The 19,695-nt window shown below is 45.8% G+C and overlaps 1 protein-coding gene across 10 annotated transcripts in view; it reads right to left on the bottom strand.

The window, feature by feature from the left end:
- The window catches only part of rerea (arginine-glutamic acid dipeptide (RE) repeats a), a 346,416-nt gene that overhangs the window by 29,093 nt on the left and 297,628 nt on the right, over nucleotides 1-19,695 (bottom strand). For 9 of the 10 annotated variants that reach the window (XR_011671486.1, XM_071373178.1, XM_071373177.1 and 6 more), the window contains one exon: nucleotides 518-680. Coding sequence is in view for 8 of the 10 variants with exons in the window: in XM_071373178.1 (XP_071229279.1) it covers nucleotides 518-680 (163 nt within the window). In the remaining 2 variants the exon portion in view is untranslated. Of the gene's footprint in view, nucleotides 1-188; nucleotides 241-517; nucleotides 681-19,695 lie in introns of those variants that run through there. The other variant, XM_071373185.1, reaches the window with a different exon arrangement.

The raw sequence follows: 19,695 nt of genomic DNA, 5'->3' as shown, positions 1-19,695 counted from the left end.
GGAGGGGGCTGTTGATAGGGTGGAGGTTTGGGGCGTAGGGTTAGTATTCTACCTACAGAACTCTGAGGAGGGGGCTGTTGATAGGGTGGAGGTTTGGGGCGTAGGGTTAGTATCCTACCTACAGAACTCTGAGGAGGGGGTTGTTGATAGGGTGGAGGTTTGGGGCGTAGGGTTAGTATCCTACTTACAGAACTCTGAGGAGGGTGGTCTAGACGGGATGTTGACGGGGGTGGAGGGTTAGTATCCTACTTACAGAACTCTGAGGAGGGGGCTGTTGATAGGGTGGAGGTTTGGGGCGTAGGGTTAGTATTCTACCTACAGAACTCTGAGGAGGGGGCTGTTGATAGGGTGGAGGTTTGGGGCGTAGGGTTAGTATCCTACCTACAGAACTCTGAGGAGGGGGCTGTTGATAGGGTGGAGGTTTGGGGCGTAGGGTTAGTATTCTACCTACAGAACTCTGAGGAGGGGGTTGTTGATAGGGTGGAGGTTTGGGGCGTAGGGTTAGTATCCTACTTACAGAACTCTGAGGAGGGGGGTCTAGACGGGATGTTGACGGGGGTGGAGGCGGTGCGTGTCTTGATGCGTCGGAACACAGGCTGGCGACGGTGTCTACGGTGGGCCCTGGACGATGCTGCTTCAGGAGTCTTCTTCCAGTAGTAGTAGAAGGTTATCAACTCACCCTGCAAGGCAAGAGAGACACACACCATCAGAACCACAGAACACACACACTTATAGCAGTCGTAGAAGGTTAGCAACTACCCCTGTATCGGAGACAGAGAGAGAGGACCAGGAACCAGAGTACCAGGAACACTGAACTGTGCATCGTACTCACGTAGGAACCAGGTGAAAACAGTGCGTACTCACACACGTTAACATTCACAATGACTCTCCCAATTTCTTGTAGTTCTCTCTGCCACGTGACAAAATGTGTAGAATTGCAGGAAACGAGCATTAAAACAGCAACATTTTGTCTCTGTGGCCAAAAGGAGGGCCTCTAAACTAACTAAATCCTAGGGGAAACATTGCATCACTTTGTAGAAAATGAACTAGTCAAAACAAGAGGACGATATGTTTTATTTGAGACATGGTAAATAATTCCCTAATGTACTAACATCCAAGTTAGATATTAGATGATCAAACAGCCACTGCGTTACATAACGAGGAAAAGACCGTAGTGGTTTGGAGTGGACGGAGACCATGGCTCCAGGTCACTGAGTACATGACTCCATGTCAGGTTTTGCAAGTAGCCGGGTGAGTTTTGCTGCTGCTGCTGTGGTTGTGTCTGTCAGTTGCAGGATTAGGCAGGGAGGCTGGGAGGCCAGGAGAGCGGGAGGCAGTCTGGCTGGCTGGCTGAATGATGGGGTATTAGGAGCAGTGCTGTTGGGGCTGCCTGGGTGGCAAGCGGCTGAATGGGAACAAAAGAACATGTCGGGGGAAAGCTTTGCTGCTACAAATAGGACCTGAAACGGTTCCTCGCCCAGCCGCTGGAGGAGTCAATTGAACTTTAATCAAACATTCAGAGCCTGGGCTGTGTGTGTGTGTATTATTCCGAGTTTGTGTGTGTATGTCTGTGTGTGTATGTGTGTGTGTAAAAGGCTAAGTGTGTATGTCTGTGTGTGTATGTCTGTGTGTGTGTGTGTGTGTGTGTGTGTGTGTGTGTGTGTGTGTGTGTGTGTAAAAGGCTAAGTGTGTGTGTCTGTCAGAACGAGGGATAAATCCGTTGCACAAAAGGACCGGCCGGAAATCAATGTCGGAGTGAGGACATTAACACATGGATCAGAGGACTCTGCTGCATTAACTACGGCACACACTGAATTATACACACACTCTGAATAACACACACACACACTGAATAACACACACACACACACTGAATAACACACACACACACTGAATTATACACACACTCTGAATAACACACACACACTGAATAACACACACACACTGAATAACACACACACACACTGAATAACACACACACACACACACACACACACACACACACACACACACACACACACACACACACACACACACACACACACACACACACACACAGTGAATTATACACACACACACACACACACTGAATTATACACACACACACAAACACTGAATTAGACAAATGGTGTATGGGGCCATTATTCTGATTCCTGTGGGGTTTTAGTCTTGAGTTCTCTCCCCCACCCTGAACCCCCAACTCTCTCTACCCACCCTGAACCCCCAACTCTCTCTCCCCCACCCTGAACCCCCAACTCTCTCTCCCCCACCCTGAACCCCCAACTCTCTCTCCCCCACCCTGAACCCCCAACTCTCTCCCCCCCCCACCCTGAACCCCCAACTCTCTCTCCCCCACCCTGAACCCCCAACTCTCTCTACCCCACCCTGAACCCCCAACTCTCTCTACCCCACCCTGAACCCCCAACTCTCTCTCCCTGAACCCCCAACTCTCTCTCCCTGAACCCCCAACTCTCTCTCCCCACCCTGAACCCCCAACTCTCTCTCCCCCACCCTGAACCCCCAACTCTCTCTACCCCACCCTGAACCCCCAACTCTCTCTACCCCACCCTGAACCCCCAACTCTCTCTCCCCCACCCTGAACCCCCAACTCTCTCTCCCTGAACCCCCAACTCTCTCTCCCTGAACCCCCAACTCTCTGTGCTGAGCGATTAACCGACATTAGTTTTCCCCCCCAACTACCAACTACCATTCTAGTAGTTGACCATGTCTGTTCAATTACCAGAATTCCATTTAGTTCGTTTTTTCCCCCCTGTGAGCCCAACACACCGTTTCTCTAAAGAGAAATCAAATAATTCATGAGCGAAATCAAGTCAATAACTACAGGTTGTGGAAACGCTGGGCTGAAGGGAGTTGTAGTTTCATTAAGCAAATATTCAACCTAGTTCACAAAGCAGAAACATTTAAACAATTAACTACAATGACCATAATCCATTGGCTGTTTTTTCCCCCCAGCTCGGATAGACGGATCAGAGAGTTAACAGGTAAAACGAGAGGTTTCACTCTCGACAAAATCTGTCCAAAATAAGCCTGTTTGTAGAGTTTTATTTTGGACCTAAGTTTGTCGCCTGCCTTCCTGTCTTTGGGACGACGACTCCCATTGTTAGGCTGGAGACATGGGCATCTGGTCATTATATAAAGATCTCTGGACGGATAGACTAAGTCCTGCTACGTTAGGTTAGATACAGATAGACCGCATGACAGAGGAATTCTACACGACGACGAGAGGGACAGAGACAGTTGGTGAAAGTATGCCTGATCTACTCTGAAGAAGTAGTAAAATGGTTTAGTCAGCGACAGCTCTGCAGCATCCGTAGGCAGACTAGCTAAATAGGATGACTACAGACAGTACAGTATGGGGAGAACAGAGATAACATGAGATGGTCTGGCTGGCTGCTACTGCCTGAACAGAGATGGGAAGATTACTTTAAAAGATGCACTGTGTAGAAATCAATCCTCCATTTCCTGGTTGCTAAAATTCGAATAGTTTGCATATTTTCCGTCTATGTGACCAAACAAGCAACTATAGTGTAAAGAATCATTGTACCATCTAAACCTGCTGTGAAATATATTTTCAATAACCAAAAATATTGTATTTTCAGCTGTTTGAAGCTGTTGTACAAAACCCGAAAGTAAAAGACAAAATCAAAACTTAAGAACAGGAAGCATAGAAATAGCACATATAGAAAAATATATACCGCTTCTTAGACTTGCTTTCAATGAGAATGACAGATCTGTAATTCAAATTTCTATATGAATTTGGTCAGATCGGCCAAAATGTTACATATTGCAGCTTTAAGCCGCTCCAAGGAATGAAATGTAATTATTTACATATTAATGTAATTATTTACATATTAATTTCAAATTTTTCTACTGATGTCCACCCAATGTGGACCACACAGAAACAATTGAATATTTTCAACGTTTTGGCAAATTAATGTTCACTATTTATGCCTTGGAAGTTTCATTAAAAAGCTCTAAAATAATTGCATTGTCAACATTTCATAATGCATTTAATTTAATCTAACACGGATTATTTTTTAATAATCTAAACTGAAACAATCTCAAAAAGTACTAGTCGCTCAGCACTAGCGTTTAGGCTCTGTGGCGTTCCACCAGGTTTTAACGGGGCTGTGTGGCGTTCCACCAGGTTTTAACGGGGCTGTGTGGCGTTCCACCAGGTTTTAACGGGGCTGTGTGGCGTTCCACCAGGTTTTAACGGGGCTGTGTGGCGTTCCACCAGGTTTTAACGGGGCTGTGTGGCGTTCCACCAGGTTTTAACGGGGCTCTGTGGCGTTCCACCAGGTTTTAACGGGGCTGTGTGGCGTTCCACCAGGTTTTAACGGGGCTGTGTGGCGTTCCACCAGGTTTTAACGGGGCTGTGTGGCGTTCCACCAGGTTTTAACGGGGCTCTGTGGCGTTCCACCAGGTTTTAACGGGGCTGTGTGGCGTTCCATCAGGTTGTAACGGGGCTGTGTGGCGTTCCACCAAGTTTTAACGGGGCTGTGTGGCGTTCCACCAGGTTTTAACGGGGCTGTGTGGCGTTCCACCAGGTTGTAACGGGGCTGTGTGGCGTTCCACCAGGTTTTAACGGGGCTGTGTGGCGTTCCACCAGGTTTTAACGGGGCTGTGTTGCGTTCCACCAGGTTTTAATGGGGCTGTGTGGCGTTCCACCAGGTTGTAACGGGGCTGTGTGGCGTTCCACCAGGTTTTAACGGGGCTGTGTGACGTTCCACCAGGTTTTAACGAGGCTGTGTGGCGTTCCACCAAGTTTTAACGGGGCTGTGTGGCGTTCCACCAGGTTTTAACGGGGCTCTGTGGCGTTCCACCAGGTTAACGGGGCTGTGTGACGTTCCACCAGGTTTTAACGGGGCTGTGTGGCGTTCCACCAGGTTTTAACGGGGCTGTGTGGCGTTCCACCAGGTTTTAACGGGGCTGTGTGGCGTTCCACCAGGTTTTAACGGGGCTCTGTGGCGTTCCACCAGGTTTTAACGGGGCTGTGTGGCGTTCCACCAGGTTTTAACGGGGCTGTGTGGCGTTCCACCAGGTTGTAACGGGGCTGTGTGGCGTTCCACCAGGTTTTAACGGGGCTGTGTGGCGTTCCACCAGGTTTTAACGGGGCTGTGTGGCGTTCCACCAGGTTTTAACGGGGCTGTGTGGCGTTCCACCAGGTTTTAACGGGGCTCTGTGGCGTTCCACCAGGTTAACGGGGCTGTGTGGCGTTCCACCAGGTTTTAACGGGGCTGTGTGGCGTTCCACCAGGTTTTAACGGGGCTGTGTGGCGTTCCACCAGGTTTTAACGGGGCTGTGTGGCGTTCCACCAGGTTGTAACGGGGCTGTGTGGCGTTCCACCAGGTTTTAACGGGGCTGTGTGACGTTCCACCAGGTTTTAACGAGGCTGTGTGGCGTTCCACCAAGTTTTAACGGGGCTGTGTGGCGTTCCACCAGGTTTTAACGGGGCTCTGTGGCGTTCCACCAGGTTAACGGGGCTGTGTGACGTTCCACCAGGTTTTAACGGGGCTGTGTGGCGTTCCACCAGGTTTTAACGGGGCTGTGTGGCGTTCCACCAGGTTTTAACGGGGCTGTGTGGCGTTCCACCAGGTTTTAACGGGGCTGTGTGGCGTTCCATCAGGTTTTAACGGGGCTGTGTGGCGTTCCACCAGGTTTTAACGGGGCTGTGTGGCGTTCCACCAGGTTGTAACGGGGCTGTGTGGCGTTCCACCAGGTTTTAACGGGGCTGTGTGGCGTTCCACCAGGTTTTAACGGGGCTGTGTGGCGTTCCACCAGGTTTTAACGGGGCTGTGTGGCGTTCCACCAGGTTTTAACGGGGCTGTGTGGCGTTCCATCAGGTTGTAACGGGGCTGTGTGGCGTTCCATCAGGTTGTAACGGGGCTGTGTGGCGTTCCACCAGGTTGTAACGGGGCTGTGTGGCGTTCCATCAGGTTTTAACGGGGCTGTGTAACTTGTTCAGTGTATGTCTCAGTTGTTGAATCTTGTTATGTTCATACAAATATTTACACATGTTAAGTTTGCTGAAAATAAACACAGTTGACTGTGAGAGGACGTTTCTTTTTTTGCTGAGTTTATATACATATTAATTACTGTGTGCATATATATATATATATATATATATAGTGTGTGTGTGTGTATATATATATATAGCATGTGTATATATATATATATATATATATACACACACACACTATATATATACATATATATATACACACACACTATATACAGTGGGGAGAACAAGTATTTGATACACTGCCGATTTTGCAGGTTTTCCTACTTACAAAGCATGTAGAGGTCTGTAATTTTTATCATAGGTACACTTCAACTATGAGAGACGGAATCTAAAACAAAAATCCAGAAAATCACATTGTATGATTTTTAAGTAATTAATTTACATTTTATTGCATGACATAAGTATTTGATACATCAGAAAAGCAGAACTTAATATTTGGTACAGAAACCTTTGTTTGCAATTACAGAGATCATACGTTTCCTGTAGTTCTTGACTAGGTTTGCACACACTGCAGCAGGGTCCACTCCTCCCTACAGATCTTCTCCAGATCCTTTAGGTTTCGGGGCTGTCGCTGGGCAATACGGACTTTCAGCTCCCTCCAAAGATTTTCTATTGGGTTCAGGTCTGGAGACTGGCTAGGCCACTCCAGGACCTTGAGATGCTTCTTACGGAGCCACTCCTTAGTTGCCATGGCTGTGTGTTTCGTGTCGTTGTCATGCTGGAAGACCCAGCCACGACCCATCTTCAATGCTCTTACTGAGGGAAGGAGGTTGTTGGCCAAGATCTCGCGATACATGGTCCCATCCATCCTCCCCTCAATACGGTGCAGTCGTCCTGTCCCCTTTGCAGAAAAGCATCCCCAAAGAATGATGTTTCCACCTCCATGCTTCACGGTTGGGATGGTGTTCTTGGGGTTGTACTCATACTTCTTCTTCCTCCAAACACGGCGAGTGGAGTTAGACCAAAAAGCTCTATTTTTGTCTCATCAGACCACATGACCTTCTCCCATTCCTCCTCTGGATCATCCAGATGGTCATTGGCAAACTTCAGACAGGCCTGGACATGCACTGGCTTAAGCAGGGGGACCTTGCGTGCGCTGCAGGATTTTAATCCATGACGGCGTAGTGTGTTACTAATGGTTTTCTTTGAGACTGTGGTCCCAGCTCTCTTCAGGTCATTGACCAGGTCCTGCCGTGTAGTTCTGGGCTGATCCCTCACCTTCCTCATGATCATTGATGCCCCACGAGGTGAAATCTTGCATGGAGCCCCAGACCGAGGGTGATTGACCGTCATCTTGAACTTCTTCCATTTTCTAATAATTGCGCCAACAGTTGTTTCCTTCTCACCAAGCTGCTTGCCTATTGTCCTGTAGCCCATCCCAGCCTTGTGCAGGTCTACAATTTTATCCCTGATGTCCTTACACAGCTCTCTGGTCTTGGCCATTGTGGAGAGGTTGGAATCTGTTTGATTGAGTGTGTGGACAGGTGTCTTTTATACAGGTAACGAGTTCAAACAGGTGCAGTTAATACAGGTAATGAGTGGAGAACAGGAGGGCTTCTTAAAGAAAAACTAACAGGTCTGTGAGAGCCGGAATTCTTACTGGTTGGTAGGTGATCAAATACTTATGTCATGCAATAAAATGCAAATTAATTATTTAAAAATCATACAATGTGATTTTCTGGATTTTTGTTTTAGATTCCGTCTCTCACAGTTGAAGTGTACCTATGATAAAAATTACAGACCTCTACATGCTTTGTAAGTAGGAAAACCTGCAAAATCGGCAGTGTATCAAATACTTGTTATCCCCACTGTATATACATATATATATACACACACACAATATATATATATATACACACACACTATATATATATATACACACAAACACACGATATAATATGATATGACATAGTTGAAATATGTATTCCAGCCCCTTCTATTCCCCAGTAAATCATTACAGAGCAGCACAGTACTGCCAGCTACAGTCAACTAGCTCACAGAACATGAGAGTGACAACATAAGCTAGGTATTATAAAGGCCTTTTAAAATGCTGCCTGCTTCCCTCTGCAGGAGATTTCTGCTCTGTTGGATTATCTTCCATCAAGGAAAGGGTTTACCTCATATCACCACACTCAATGCTCTCACTCCTACTGCTTCCCTCCCTCACAGTCTCACTGCTCTGACTCCCTCCCTCTCAGTCTCACTGCTCTGACTCCCTCCCTCACAGTCTCACTGCTCTGACTCCCTCCCTCACAGTCTCACTGCTCTGACTCCTTCCCTCTGTCTCACTGCTCTGACTCCCTCCCTCACAGTCTCACTGCTCTGACTCCCTCCCTCACAGTCTCACTGCTCTGACTCCCTCCCTCTCAGTCTCACTGCTCTGACTCCCTCCCTCACAGTCTCACTGCTCTGACCCCCTCCCTCACAGTCTCACTGCTCTGACTCCCTCCCTCACAGTCTCACTGCTCTGACTCCCTCCCTCTCAGTCTCTCACTGCTCTGACTCTCTGTTCCCTCCACAGTCTCACTGCTCTGACTCTCTGTTCCCTCCACAGTCTCACTGCTCTGACTCTCTGTTCCCTCCACAGTCTCTCACTGCTCTGACTCTCTGTTCCCCCCACAGTCTCTCACTGCTCTGACTCTCTGTTCCCTCCAGTCTCTCACTGCTCTGACTCTCTGTTCCCTCCACAGTCTCACTGCTCTGACTCTGTTCCCTCCACAGTCTCACTGCTCTGACTCTCTGTTCCCTCCACAGTCTCACTGCTCTGACTCTCTGTTCCCTCCACAGTCTCACTGCTCTGACTCTCTGTTCCCTCCACAGTCTCACTGCTCTGACTCTCTGTTCCCTCCACAGTCTCACTGCTCTGACTCTCTGTTCCCTCCACAGTCTCACTGCTCTGACTCTCTGTTCCCTCCACAGTCTCATTGCTACTGTCACTTGGAATGCTTGACTACATGTTGTGATTGTATTTAGCGTGTGATAAAGTGTTTGAGTGTATTTATTTACTGCAGCGTGTGTGTGTTCGTTTATTTTCCTACAGTCTTTCTCTGTAGCGTATGTCAGGTTGTGTCTCTGACTGTATCCAAGGCTAGATGATGAGCGAATAGGAATCCAAGAGTCATTGCTTGTCTCGGTGGTCCTATGTACACTGTGCTACACAGGGCAGGGCGGCCAGGGCCGAGGGCTAAACTCCTGTGTTTACACACTGATCCCGTCAGCTATCTGGCCCGCTCCACTCTCTCTCTGTCTCGCTATTCCCCCCCCCACCTCTCTCCCCCCGTCTCTCTCCTTCTGCAGGCTGAACAGATGGTTATTGTTTTTCCTGGCAGATTTATGACCGAGCCACAAAAGGCCCCTGCTTTGACACCAAGCCAAAAGGTTAAGGCTGTTACTTGCAGGAGCAGAAGAGGGACGGAGCAGGGGAGGAGAGCGAGAGGAGGGGAGGAGAGCGGGAAAAGGGGAGGAGAGCGGGAGGAGGGGAGGAGAGCGTGAGGAGGGGAGGAGAGCGAGAGGAGGGGAGGAGGAGAAGTGGCAGGTGCCAGAGCAGAGGACGAGGAGACGACCAGGGGAAAGGGGGAGGGAGGTATCAAATAATAAAACAATGGACAATCAAACTTGAATATAACCACAAGCCCTAAAACCTCTCCCACACGTTACTGAATGAGGTGTGACACTGGGACAGAGAATAGAGAGGGGAGAGACAGAGAGACTAGAGAGACTAGAGAGACAGAGAGAATAGAGAGAGACGAGAGAGAAAGAATAGAGAGAGACTAGAGAGACGGAGAGACTAGAGAGACTAGAGAGACAGAGAGACTAGAGACAGAGAGGATAGAGAGACAGAGAGACTAGAGACAGAGAGACTAGAGAGACAGAGAGACTAGAGAGACAGAGAGAGAATAGAGACAGAGAGAGAATAGAGACAGAGAGAGAATAGAGACAGAGAGAGAATAGAGACAGAGAGAGAATAGAGACAGAGAGAGAATAGAGACAGAGAGAGAATAGAGACAGAGAGAGAATAGAGACAGAGAGAGAATAGAGACAGAGAGAGAATAGAGACAGAGAGAGAATAGAGACAGAGAGAGAATAGAGACAGAGAGAGAATAGAGACAGAGAGAGATATAGAGACAGAGAGAGACAGAGAGACGAGAGAGACAGAGAGACTAGAGAGACAGAGAGAATAGAGACAGAGAGAGAATAGAGACAGAGAGAGAATAGAGACAGAGAGAGAATAGAGACAGAGAGAGAATAGAGACAGAGAGAGAATAGAGACAGAGAGAGAATAGAGACAGAGAGAGAATAGAGACAGAGAGAGAATAGAGACAGAGAGAGATAGAGAGACAGAGAGAGAATAGAGACAGAGAGAGATAGAGAGACAGAGAGAGAATAGAGACAGAGAGAGAATAGAGACAGAGAGAGAATAGAGACAGAGAGAGAATAGAGACAGAGAGAGAATAGAGACAGAGAGAGAATAGAGACAGAGAGAGCAGCAGGAGAGTGTGTGATGACTAGGTCGGTTCTAGTGGCAGATCCAGAGTTGTGTAAACAGTCATTAGTTCAGCCAGGCAGAGTTGCTCAGAAGAGGAGATGGGAGTCTGACCATCATTACAGCAAAGTGAAGGAGAATGTTGATCTTACAACTAAAAGGACAACTAGATTTAATTCTGTCCATATATGTACTTTTACTTGCTTGTTTGTATTCTATATCCAGTATACGCTGATAGTGTACACTGACAACCTGACTTGATAGTAACGCTGACGTGCGGTGTGGCTTTCATTCCTGTAATCGGTCTAAGGGTATGAGTATGCTAGTGTAGAGGGAGATTAGTACATCTCTCTGACGTGGTACAGAACTAAGAGCCTTAGTGACATATTTGCCTTCTCTGCCCTGTCAATCATCAGGTGACACAAGGCTGGTGTAAAGAAGTGAAGTGATTCCAATATTAATTATACCTGATTCAAATAGGATTGGCTGTAAAAAAAAAAAAAAAAAATGGAATTGGGCTATGTTTATACGGTCCCCCCCCTTTTTTTTTTTACCACATTCTTGTCAGCATTCGCCTTTATATTGCCATTTCTTGCGGCAACTGAGCAAGAGACGTTCAACTTTGACCCCGCTGTTGCGATCGTTGTCATGGTGACCTAATCCGACAGAAATTCACGGATTTTCATGTCTTCACATTCAAAACAGTAAGTTAGCAGCTCGCCATACTTGTAAATAATTACCTATGTGATGTGTTAACGTTCCTGTTATTCTGAATTTTTGTCAGATATGTTCTGGTAATTTCTAAACTGGTTAGTCAGCTAGATAGCCAACAAGCTAATGTTAGCAACAAACCAAAACATTGTCTGGAAAAAGTTGCTTTTAGTAGCCTGGCTTGCTAGATTAACATAGTCTAAAGACATTTATAAAACGGATGTTGATTTTTTTTGGATGGAAAACCTAGGGTTGCCATCTGGACCCGGTTGCTGACGTGTCATGCAGACTGCCATCCGGACCCGGTTGCTGACGTGTCATGCAGACTGCCATCCGGACCCGGTTGCTGACGTGTCATGCAGACTGCCATCCGGACCCGGTTGCTGACGTGTCATGCAGACTGCCATCTGGACCCGGTTGCTGACGTGTCATGCAGACTGCCATCTGGACCCGGTTGCTGACGTGTCATGCAGACTGCCATCTGGACCCGGTTGCTGACGTGTCATGCAGACTGCCATCTGGACCCGGTTGCTGACGTGTCATGCAGACTGCCATCTGGACCCGGTTGCTGACGTGTCATGCAGACTGCCATCTGGACCCGGTTGCTGACGTGTCATGCAGACTGCCATCTGGACCCGGTTGCTGACGTGTCATGCAGACTGCCATCTGGACCCGGTTGCTGACGTGTCATGCAGACTGCCATCTGGACCCGGTTGCTGACGTGTCATGCAGACTGCCATCTGGACCCGGTTGCTGACGTGTCATGCAGACTGCCATCTGGACCCGGTTGCTGACGTGTCATGCAGACTGCCATCTGGACCCGGTTGCTGACGTGTCATGCAGACTGCCATCTGGACCCGGTTGCTGACGTGTCATGCAGACTGCCATCTGGACCCGGTTGCTGACGTGTCATGCAGACTGCCATCTGGACCCGGTTGCTGACGTGTCATGCAGACTGCCATCTGGACCCGGTTGCTGACGTGTCATGCAGACTGCCATCTGGACCCGGTTGCTGACGTGTCATGCAGACTGCCATCTGGACCCGGTTGCTGACGTGTCATGCAGACTGCCATCTGGACCCGGTTGCTGACGTGTCATGCAGACTGCCATCTGGACCCGGTTGCTGACGTGTCATGCAGACTGCCATCTGGACCCGGTTGCTGACGTGTCATGCAGACTGCCATCTGGACCCGGTTGCTGACGTGTCATGCAGACTGCCATCTGGACCCGGTTGCTGACGTGTCATGCAGACTGCCATCTGGACCCGGTTGCTGACGTGTCATGCAGACTGCCATCTGGACCCGGTTGCTGACGTGTCATGCAGACTGCCATCTGGACCCGGTTGCTGACGTGTCATGCAGACTGCCATCTGGACCCGGTTGCTGACGTGTCATGCAGACTGCCATCTGGACCCGGTTGCTGACGTGTCATGCAGACTGCCATCTGGACCCGGTTGCTGACGTGTCATGCAGACTGCCATCTGGACCCGGTTGCTGACGTGTCATGCAGACTGCCATCTGGACCCGGTTGCTGACGTGTCATGCAGACTGCCATCTGGACCCGGTTGCTGACGTGTCATGCAGACTGCCATCTGGACCCGGTTGCTGACGTGTCATGCAGACTGCCATCCTGGACCCGGTTGCTGACGTGTCATGCAGACTGCCATCTGGACCCGGTTGCTGACGTGTCATGCAGACTGCCATCTGGACCCGGTTGCTGACGTGTCATGCATACTGCCATCTGGACCCGGTTGCTGACGTGTCATGCATACTGCCATCTGTACCCGGTTGCTGACGTGTCATGCAGACTGCCATCTGGACCCGGTTGCTGACGTGTCATGCAGACTGCCATCTGGACCCGGTTGCTGACGTGTCATGCAGACTGCCATCTGGACCCGGTTGCTGACGTGTCATGCAGACTGCCATCTGGACCCGGTTGCTGACGTGTCATGCAGACTGCCATCTGGACCCGGTTGCTGACGTGTCATGCAGACTGCCATCTGGACCCGGTTGCTGACGTGTCATGCAGACTGCCATCTGGACCCGGTTGCTGACGTGTCATGCAGACTGCCATCTGGACCCGGCTGCTGACGTGTCATGCAGACTGCCATCTGGACCCGGTTGCTGATGTGTCATGCAGACTGCCATCTGGACCCGGTTGCTGACGTGTCATGCAGACTGCCATCTGGACCCGGTTGCTGACGTGTCATGCAGACTGCCATCTGGACCCGGTTGCTGACGTGTCATGCAGACTGCCATCTGGACCCGGTTGCTGACGTGTCATGCAGACTGCCATCTGGACCCGGTTGCTGACGTGTCATGCAGACTGACATATTTGTGTTTACACTTTTTCATAATGACAAGGACAAGCTTGATGTCTGACAATAGAAATGTTGATGATTTAATGCCAAAGAGGGTAAGATGTAAGGTCACATTTATACTGGGGGGGGGGGGGGGGTTGGTGGGACGTTTAACTACATTACCACAAATCATGACAAGGTCGGTTGGCGGAAATAAAAGTATACACTTTGTCGCAGGCAATACCTTTTTCACATACAACGTTTCCAGAAAGTATCCACAGCCCTGGAGTTTGTTGCGTTACAAAGCGGAATTAAAATGGATTTAATTGTCATTTCAGGACATAGAGATAAGTTCTTTGCAATATTTTCTGCAGTTTTACTTTAGTGCCTTATTGCAAACAGGATGCTTGTGTTGGAATATGTCTATTCTGTAAAGGCTTCCTTCTTTTCATTCTGTCAATCAGGTTAGTATTGTGGAGTAACTACAATGTTGTTGATCCATCCTCAGTTTTCTCCTATCACAGCCATTCAACTCTGTAACTGTTTTAAAGTGACCATTGGCCTCATGGTGAAATCCCTGAGCGGTTTCCTTCCTCTCCGGTAACTGAGTTAGGAAGGACGCCTGTATCTTTGTAGTGGACTGGGTGTATTGATACACCATCCAAAATGTAATTAATAACTTCACCATGCTCAAAGGGATATTCAATGTCTGTTTTTTTTTTGTTTTTTTACCCATCTACCAATAGGTGCCCTTCTTTGTGAGGCATTAGAAAACCTCCCTGGTCTCTGTGGTTGAAATTCACTGCTTGACTGAGAACCCTTAATTGTATGTGTGGGGCACAGATATGAGGAAGTCATTCAAAAATCATGTTAAACTCTATTGCTGCACACTGAGCGAGTCCATGCAATTTATTATGTGACTTGTTAAGCACATTTTTACTCCTGAAAGTATTTAGGCTCCTTGTCATAACAAAGGGGTTGAATACGTATCGACTGGAGACATTCAATCTTATCATTTAACAATAAATTAGTAAAAATTTCGGGAAAACATAATTTTATTTTGACCTTATGCGGTATAGTGTGTCGACCAGTGAAAACAAATCTCACCGGAATCCATTTGAACACAATGTAGATCAAGCCTACGGGTGTAAACATTGAATAAAGAAGAAAAGGGCAGCTGAATAAGTAGTCAGGAAAACGTTCCGTCTTGAACGGCGCTTTACTGTATCACTCTTCAAGTCCTCTGGGCAGGGGGACGAGGGCATTCTAGTATGTACCTCTCATTAAATCATTTAAAAAATATATTTTACTACAATATAGTATTGTGTTCAATGATTCTTAAACTTTAAAAAAATATACTGTATATGTTTTAATACGTTGCCTCTTATCTAATGCTTAGTAAAACAAATTGAGTCTTATACAGTTAAAAATGCAACAGGGTATTTTCCTCCAAACACATCTTTCATCAGGACGATATACACTGTTTCTAAACCACAACATTTCTGTTTCTAAAATAGACCGATATCCACAGGGTAGAGAAAAGGGCCTTGGCTGGTCGAAGAGTGTGTGTGTGTCTCTGTGTGTTTTGCTTGGTGGTTTAATAGGATCGCTTTCCTCCCACAGAATGAGGGAATAAGCTGTGTTTTCACAGGTCAGGGATACACACGCCACAGAATCAGCATTCTCCCCGTCTCACTGCTGTAAGCGCCTTTACCAATCAAAGCAGATTGGACCAACCGCTACAGAGCCTTTTTACAAGGGAGTCGATCCCTACGCCTGGTACAGAGCCTTTTTACAGGGGAGGGGCGTTACAGACTATACAACTACAAGTAGTGAGTGGAGTTACTACCAGACTATACAACTACAAGTAGTGAGGAGTTACTAACAGACTATACAACTACAAGTAGTGAGTGGAGTCACTAACAGACTATACAGCTACAAGTAGTGAGTGGAGATACTAACAGACTATACAGCTACAAGTAGTGAGGAGTTACTAACAGACTATACAACTACAAGTAGTGAGTGGAGATACTAACAGACTATACAGCTACAAGTAGTGAGTGGAGATACTAACAGACTATACAGCTACAAGTAGTGAGTGGAGATACTAACAGACTATACAACTACAAGTAGTGAGTGGAGTTACTAACAGACTATACAGCTACAAGTAGTGAGGAGTTACTAACAGACTATACAACTACAAGTAGTGAGGAGTTACTAACAGACTATATAGCTACAAGTAGTGAGGAGTTACTAACAGACTATACAACTACAAGTAGTGAGGAGTTACTAACAGACTATACAACTACAAGTAGTGAGGAGTTACTAACAGACTATACAACTACAAGTAGTGAGTGGAGATACTAACAGACTATACAGCTACAAGTAGTGAGTGGAGTTACTAACAGACTATACAACTACAAGTAGTGAGTGGAGTTACTAACAGACTATACAGCTACAAGTAGTGAGTGGAGATACTAACAGACTATACAGCTACAAGTAGTGAGGAGTTACTAACAGACTATACAACTACAAGTAGTAAGTGGAGATACTAACAGACTATACAACTACAAGTAGTGAGGAGTTACTAACAGACTATACAGCTACAAGTAGTGAGTGGAGATACTAACAGACTATACAGCTACAAGTAGTGAGTGGAGTTACTAACAGACTATACAACTACAAGTAGTGAGGAGTTACTAACAGACTATACAGCTACAAGTAGTGAGTGGAGATACTAACAGACTATACAACTACAAGTAGTGAGTGGAGATACTAACAGACTATACAACTACAAGTAGTGAGGAGTTACTAACAGACTATACAGCTACAAGTAGTGAGTGGAGATACTAACAGACTATACAGCTACAAGTAGTGAGGAGTTACTAACAGACTATACAGCTACAAGTAGTGAGTGGAGTTACTAACAGACTATACAGCTACAAGTAGTGAGTGGAGATACTAACAGACTATACAGCTACAAGTAGTGAGGAGTTACTAACAGACTATACAGCTACAAGTAGTGAGTGGAGTTACTAACAGACTATACAGCTACAAGTAGTGAGGAGTTACTAACAGACTATACAACTACAAGTAGTGAGTGGAGTTACTAACAGACTATACAACTACAAGTAGTGAGTGGAGTTACTAACAGACTATACAGCTACAAGTAGTGAGTGGAGATACTAACAGACGATACAGCTACAAGTAGTGAGGAGTTACTAACAGACTATACAGCTACAAATAGTGAGTGGAGATACTAACAGACTATACAGCTACAAGTAGTGAGGAGTTACTAACAGACTATACAGCTACAAGTAGTGAGGAGTTACTAACAGACTATACAGCTACAAGTAGTGAGTGGAGTTACTAACAGACTATACAGCTACACGTAGTGAGTGGAGATACTAACAGACTATACAGCTACAAGTAGTGAGTGGAGTTACTAACAGACTATACAACTACAAGTAGTGAGTGGAGTTACTAACAGACTATACAGCTACAAGTAGTGAGGAGTTACTAACAGACTATATAGCTACAAGTAGTGAGGAGTTACTAACAGACTATACAACTACAAGTAGTGAGGAGTTACTAACAGACTATACAACTACAAGTAGTGAGGAGTTACTAACAGACTATACAACTACAAGTAGTGAGTGGAGATACTAACAGACTATACAGCTACAAGTAGTGAGGAGTTACTAACAGACTATACAACTACAAGTAGTGAGGAGTTACTAACAGACTATACAACTACAAGTAGTGAGGAGTTACTAACAGACTATACAACTACAAGTAGTGAGTGGAGTTACTACCAGACTATACAACTACAAGTAGTGAGGAGTTACTAACAGACTATACAACTACAAGTAGTGAGTGGAGATACTAACAGACTATACAGCTACAAGTAGTGAGGAGTTACTAACAGACTATACAGCTACAAGTAGTGAGGAGCTACTAACAGACTATACAACTACAAGTAGTGAGGAGTTACTAACAGACTATACAACTACAAGTAGTGAGGAGTTACTAACAGACTATACAACTACAAGTAGTGAATGGAGATACTAACAGACTATACAGCTACAAGTAGTGAGGAGTTACTAACAGACTATACAACTACAAGTAGTGAGGAGTTACTAACAGACTATACAACTACAAGTAGTGAGGAGTTACTAACAGACTATACAACTACAAGTAGTGAGTGGAGTTACTACCAGACTATACAACTACAAGTAGTGAGGAGTTACTAACAGACTATACAACTACAAGTAGTGAGTGGAGATACTAACAGACTATACAGCTACAAGTAGTGAGGAGTTACTAACAGACTATACAGCTACAAGTAGTGAGGAGCTACTAACAGACTATACAACTACAAGTAGTGAGGAGTTACTAACAGACTATACAACTACAAGTAGTGAGGAGATACTAACAGACTATACAGCTACAAGTAGTGAGTGGAGTTACTACCAGACTATACAGCTACAAGTAGTGAGTGGAGTTACTAACAGACTATACAGCTACAAGTAGTGAGTGGAGTTACTAACAGACTATACAGCTACAAGTAGTGAGTGGAGATACTAACAGACTATACAACTACAAGTAGTGAGTGGAGATACTAACAGACTATACAACTACAAGTAGTGAGTGGAGATACTAACAGACTATACAACTACAAGTAGTGAGTGGAGTTACTAACAGACTATACAACTACAAGTAGTGAGGAGTTACTAACAGACTATACAACTACAAGTAGTGAGGAGTTACTAACAGACTATACAACTACAAGTAGTGAGTGGAGATACTAACAGACTATACAGCTACAAGTAGTGAGTGGAGTTACTAACAGACTATACAACTACAAGTAGTGAGTGGAGATACTAACAGACTATACAGCTACAAGTAGTGAGGAGTTACTAACAGACTATACAGCTACAAGTAGTGAGTGGAGATACTAACAGACTATACAACTACAAGTAGTGAGTGGAGATACTAACAGACTATACAACTACAAGTAGTGAGGAGTTACTAACAGACTATACAGCTACAAGTAGTGAGTGGAGTTACTAACAGACTATACAGCTACAAGTAGTGAGGAGTTACTAACAGACTATACAGCTACAAATAGTGAGGAGTTACTAACAGACTATACAACTACAAGTAGTGAGTGGAGATACTAACATACTATACAGCTACAAGTAGTGAGTGGAGATACTAACAGACTATACAACTACAAGTAGTGAGTGGAGATACTAACAGACTATACAGCTACAAGTAGTGAGGAGTTACTAACAGACTATACAGCTACAAGTAGTGAGGAGTTACTAACAGACTATACAGCTACACGTAGTGAGTGGAGATACTAACAGACTATACAGCTACAAGTAGTGAGTGGAGATACTAACAGACTATACAACTACAAGTAGTGAGGAGTTACTAACAGACTATACAGCTACAAGTAGTGAGTGGAGATACTAACAGACTATACAACTACAAGTAGTGAGGAGTTACTAACAGACTATACAGCTACAAGTAGTGAGGAGTTACTAACAGACTATACAACTACAAGTAGTGAGGAGTTACTAACAGACTATACAGCTACAAGTAGTGAGGAGATACTAACAGACTATACAACTACAAGTAGTGAGGAGTTACTAACAGACTATACAACTACAAGTAGTGAGGAGTTACTAACAGACTATACAGCTACAAGTAGTGAGGAGTTACTAACAGACTATACAACTACAAGTAGTGAGTGGAGATACTAACAGACTATACAGCTACAAGTAGTGAGTGGAGATACTAACAGACTATACAACTACAAGTAGTGAGTGGAGATACTAACAGACTATACAGCTACAAGTAGTGAGTGGAGTTACTAACAGACTATACAGCTACAAGTAGTGAGTGGAGTTACTAACAGACTATACAGCTACATGTAGTGAGTGGAGTTACTACTAGACTATACAACTACAAGTAGTGAGGAGTTACTAACAGACTATACAACTACAAGTAGTGAGTGGAGTTACTAACAGACTATATAGCTACAAGTAGTGAGTGGAGTTACTAACAGACTATACAGCTACAAGTAGTGAGTGGAGATACTAACAGACTATACAACCACAAGTAGTGAGTGGAGTTACTAACAGACTA

Source organism: Salvelinus alpinus, chromosome 28 (genome assembly GCF_045679555.1).
Source record: "Salvelinus alpinus chromosome 28, SLU_Salpinus.1, whole genome shotgun sequence".
Lineage (NCBI taxonomy): Eukaryota > Metazoa > Chordata > Actinopteri > Salmoniformes > Salmonidae > Salvelinus > Salvelinus alpinus.
The sequence above is the reverse complement of the archived record's forward strand: the minus strand, read 5'-3'. Positions and strand labels throughout refer to the sequence as shown.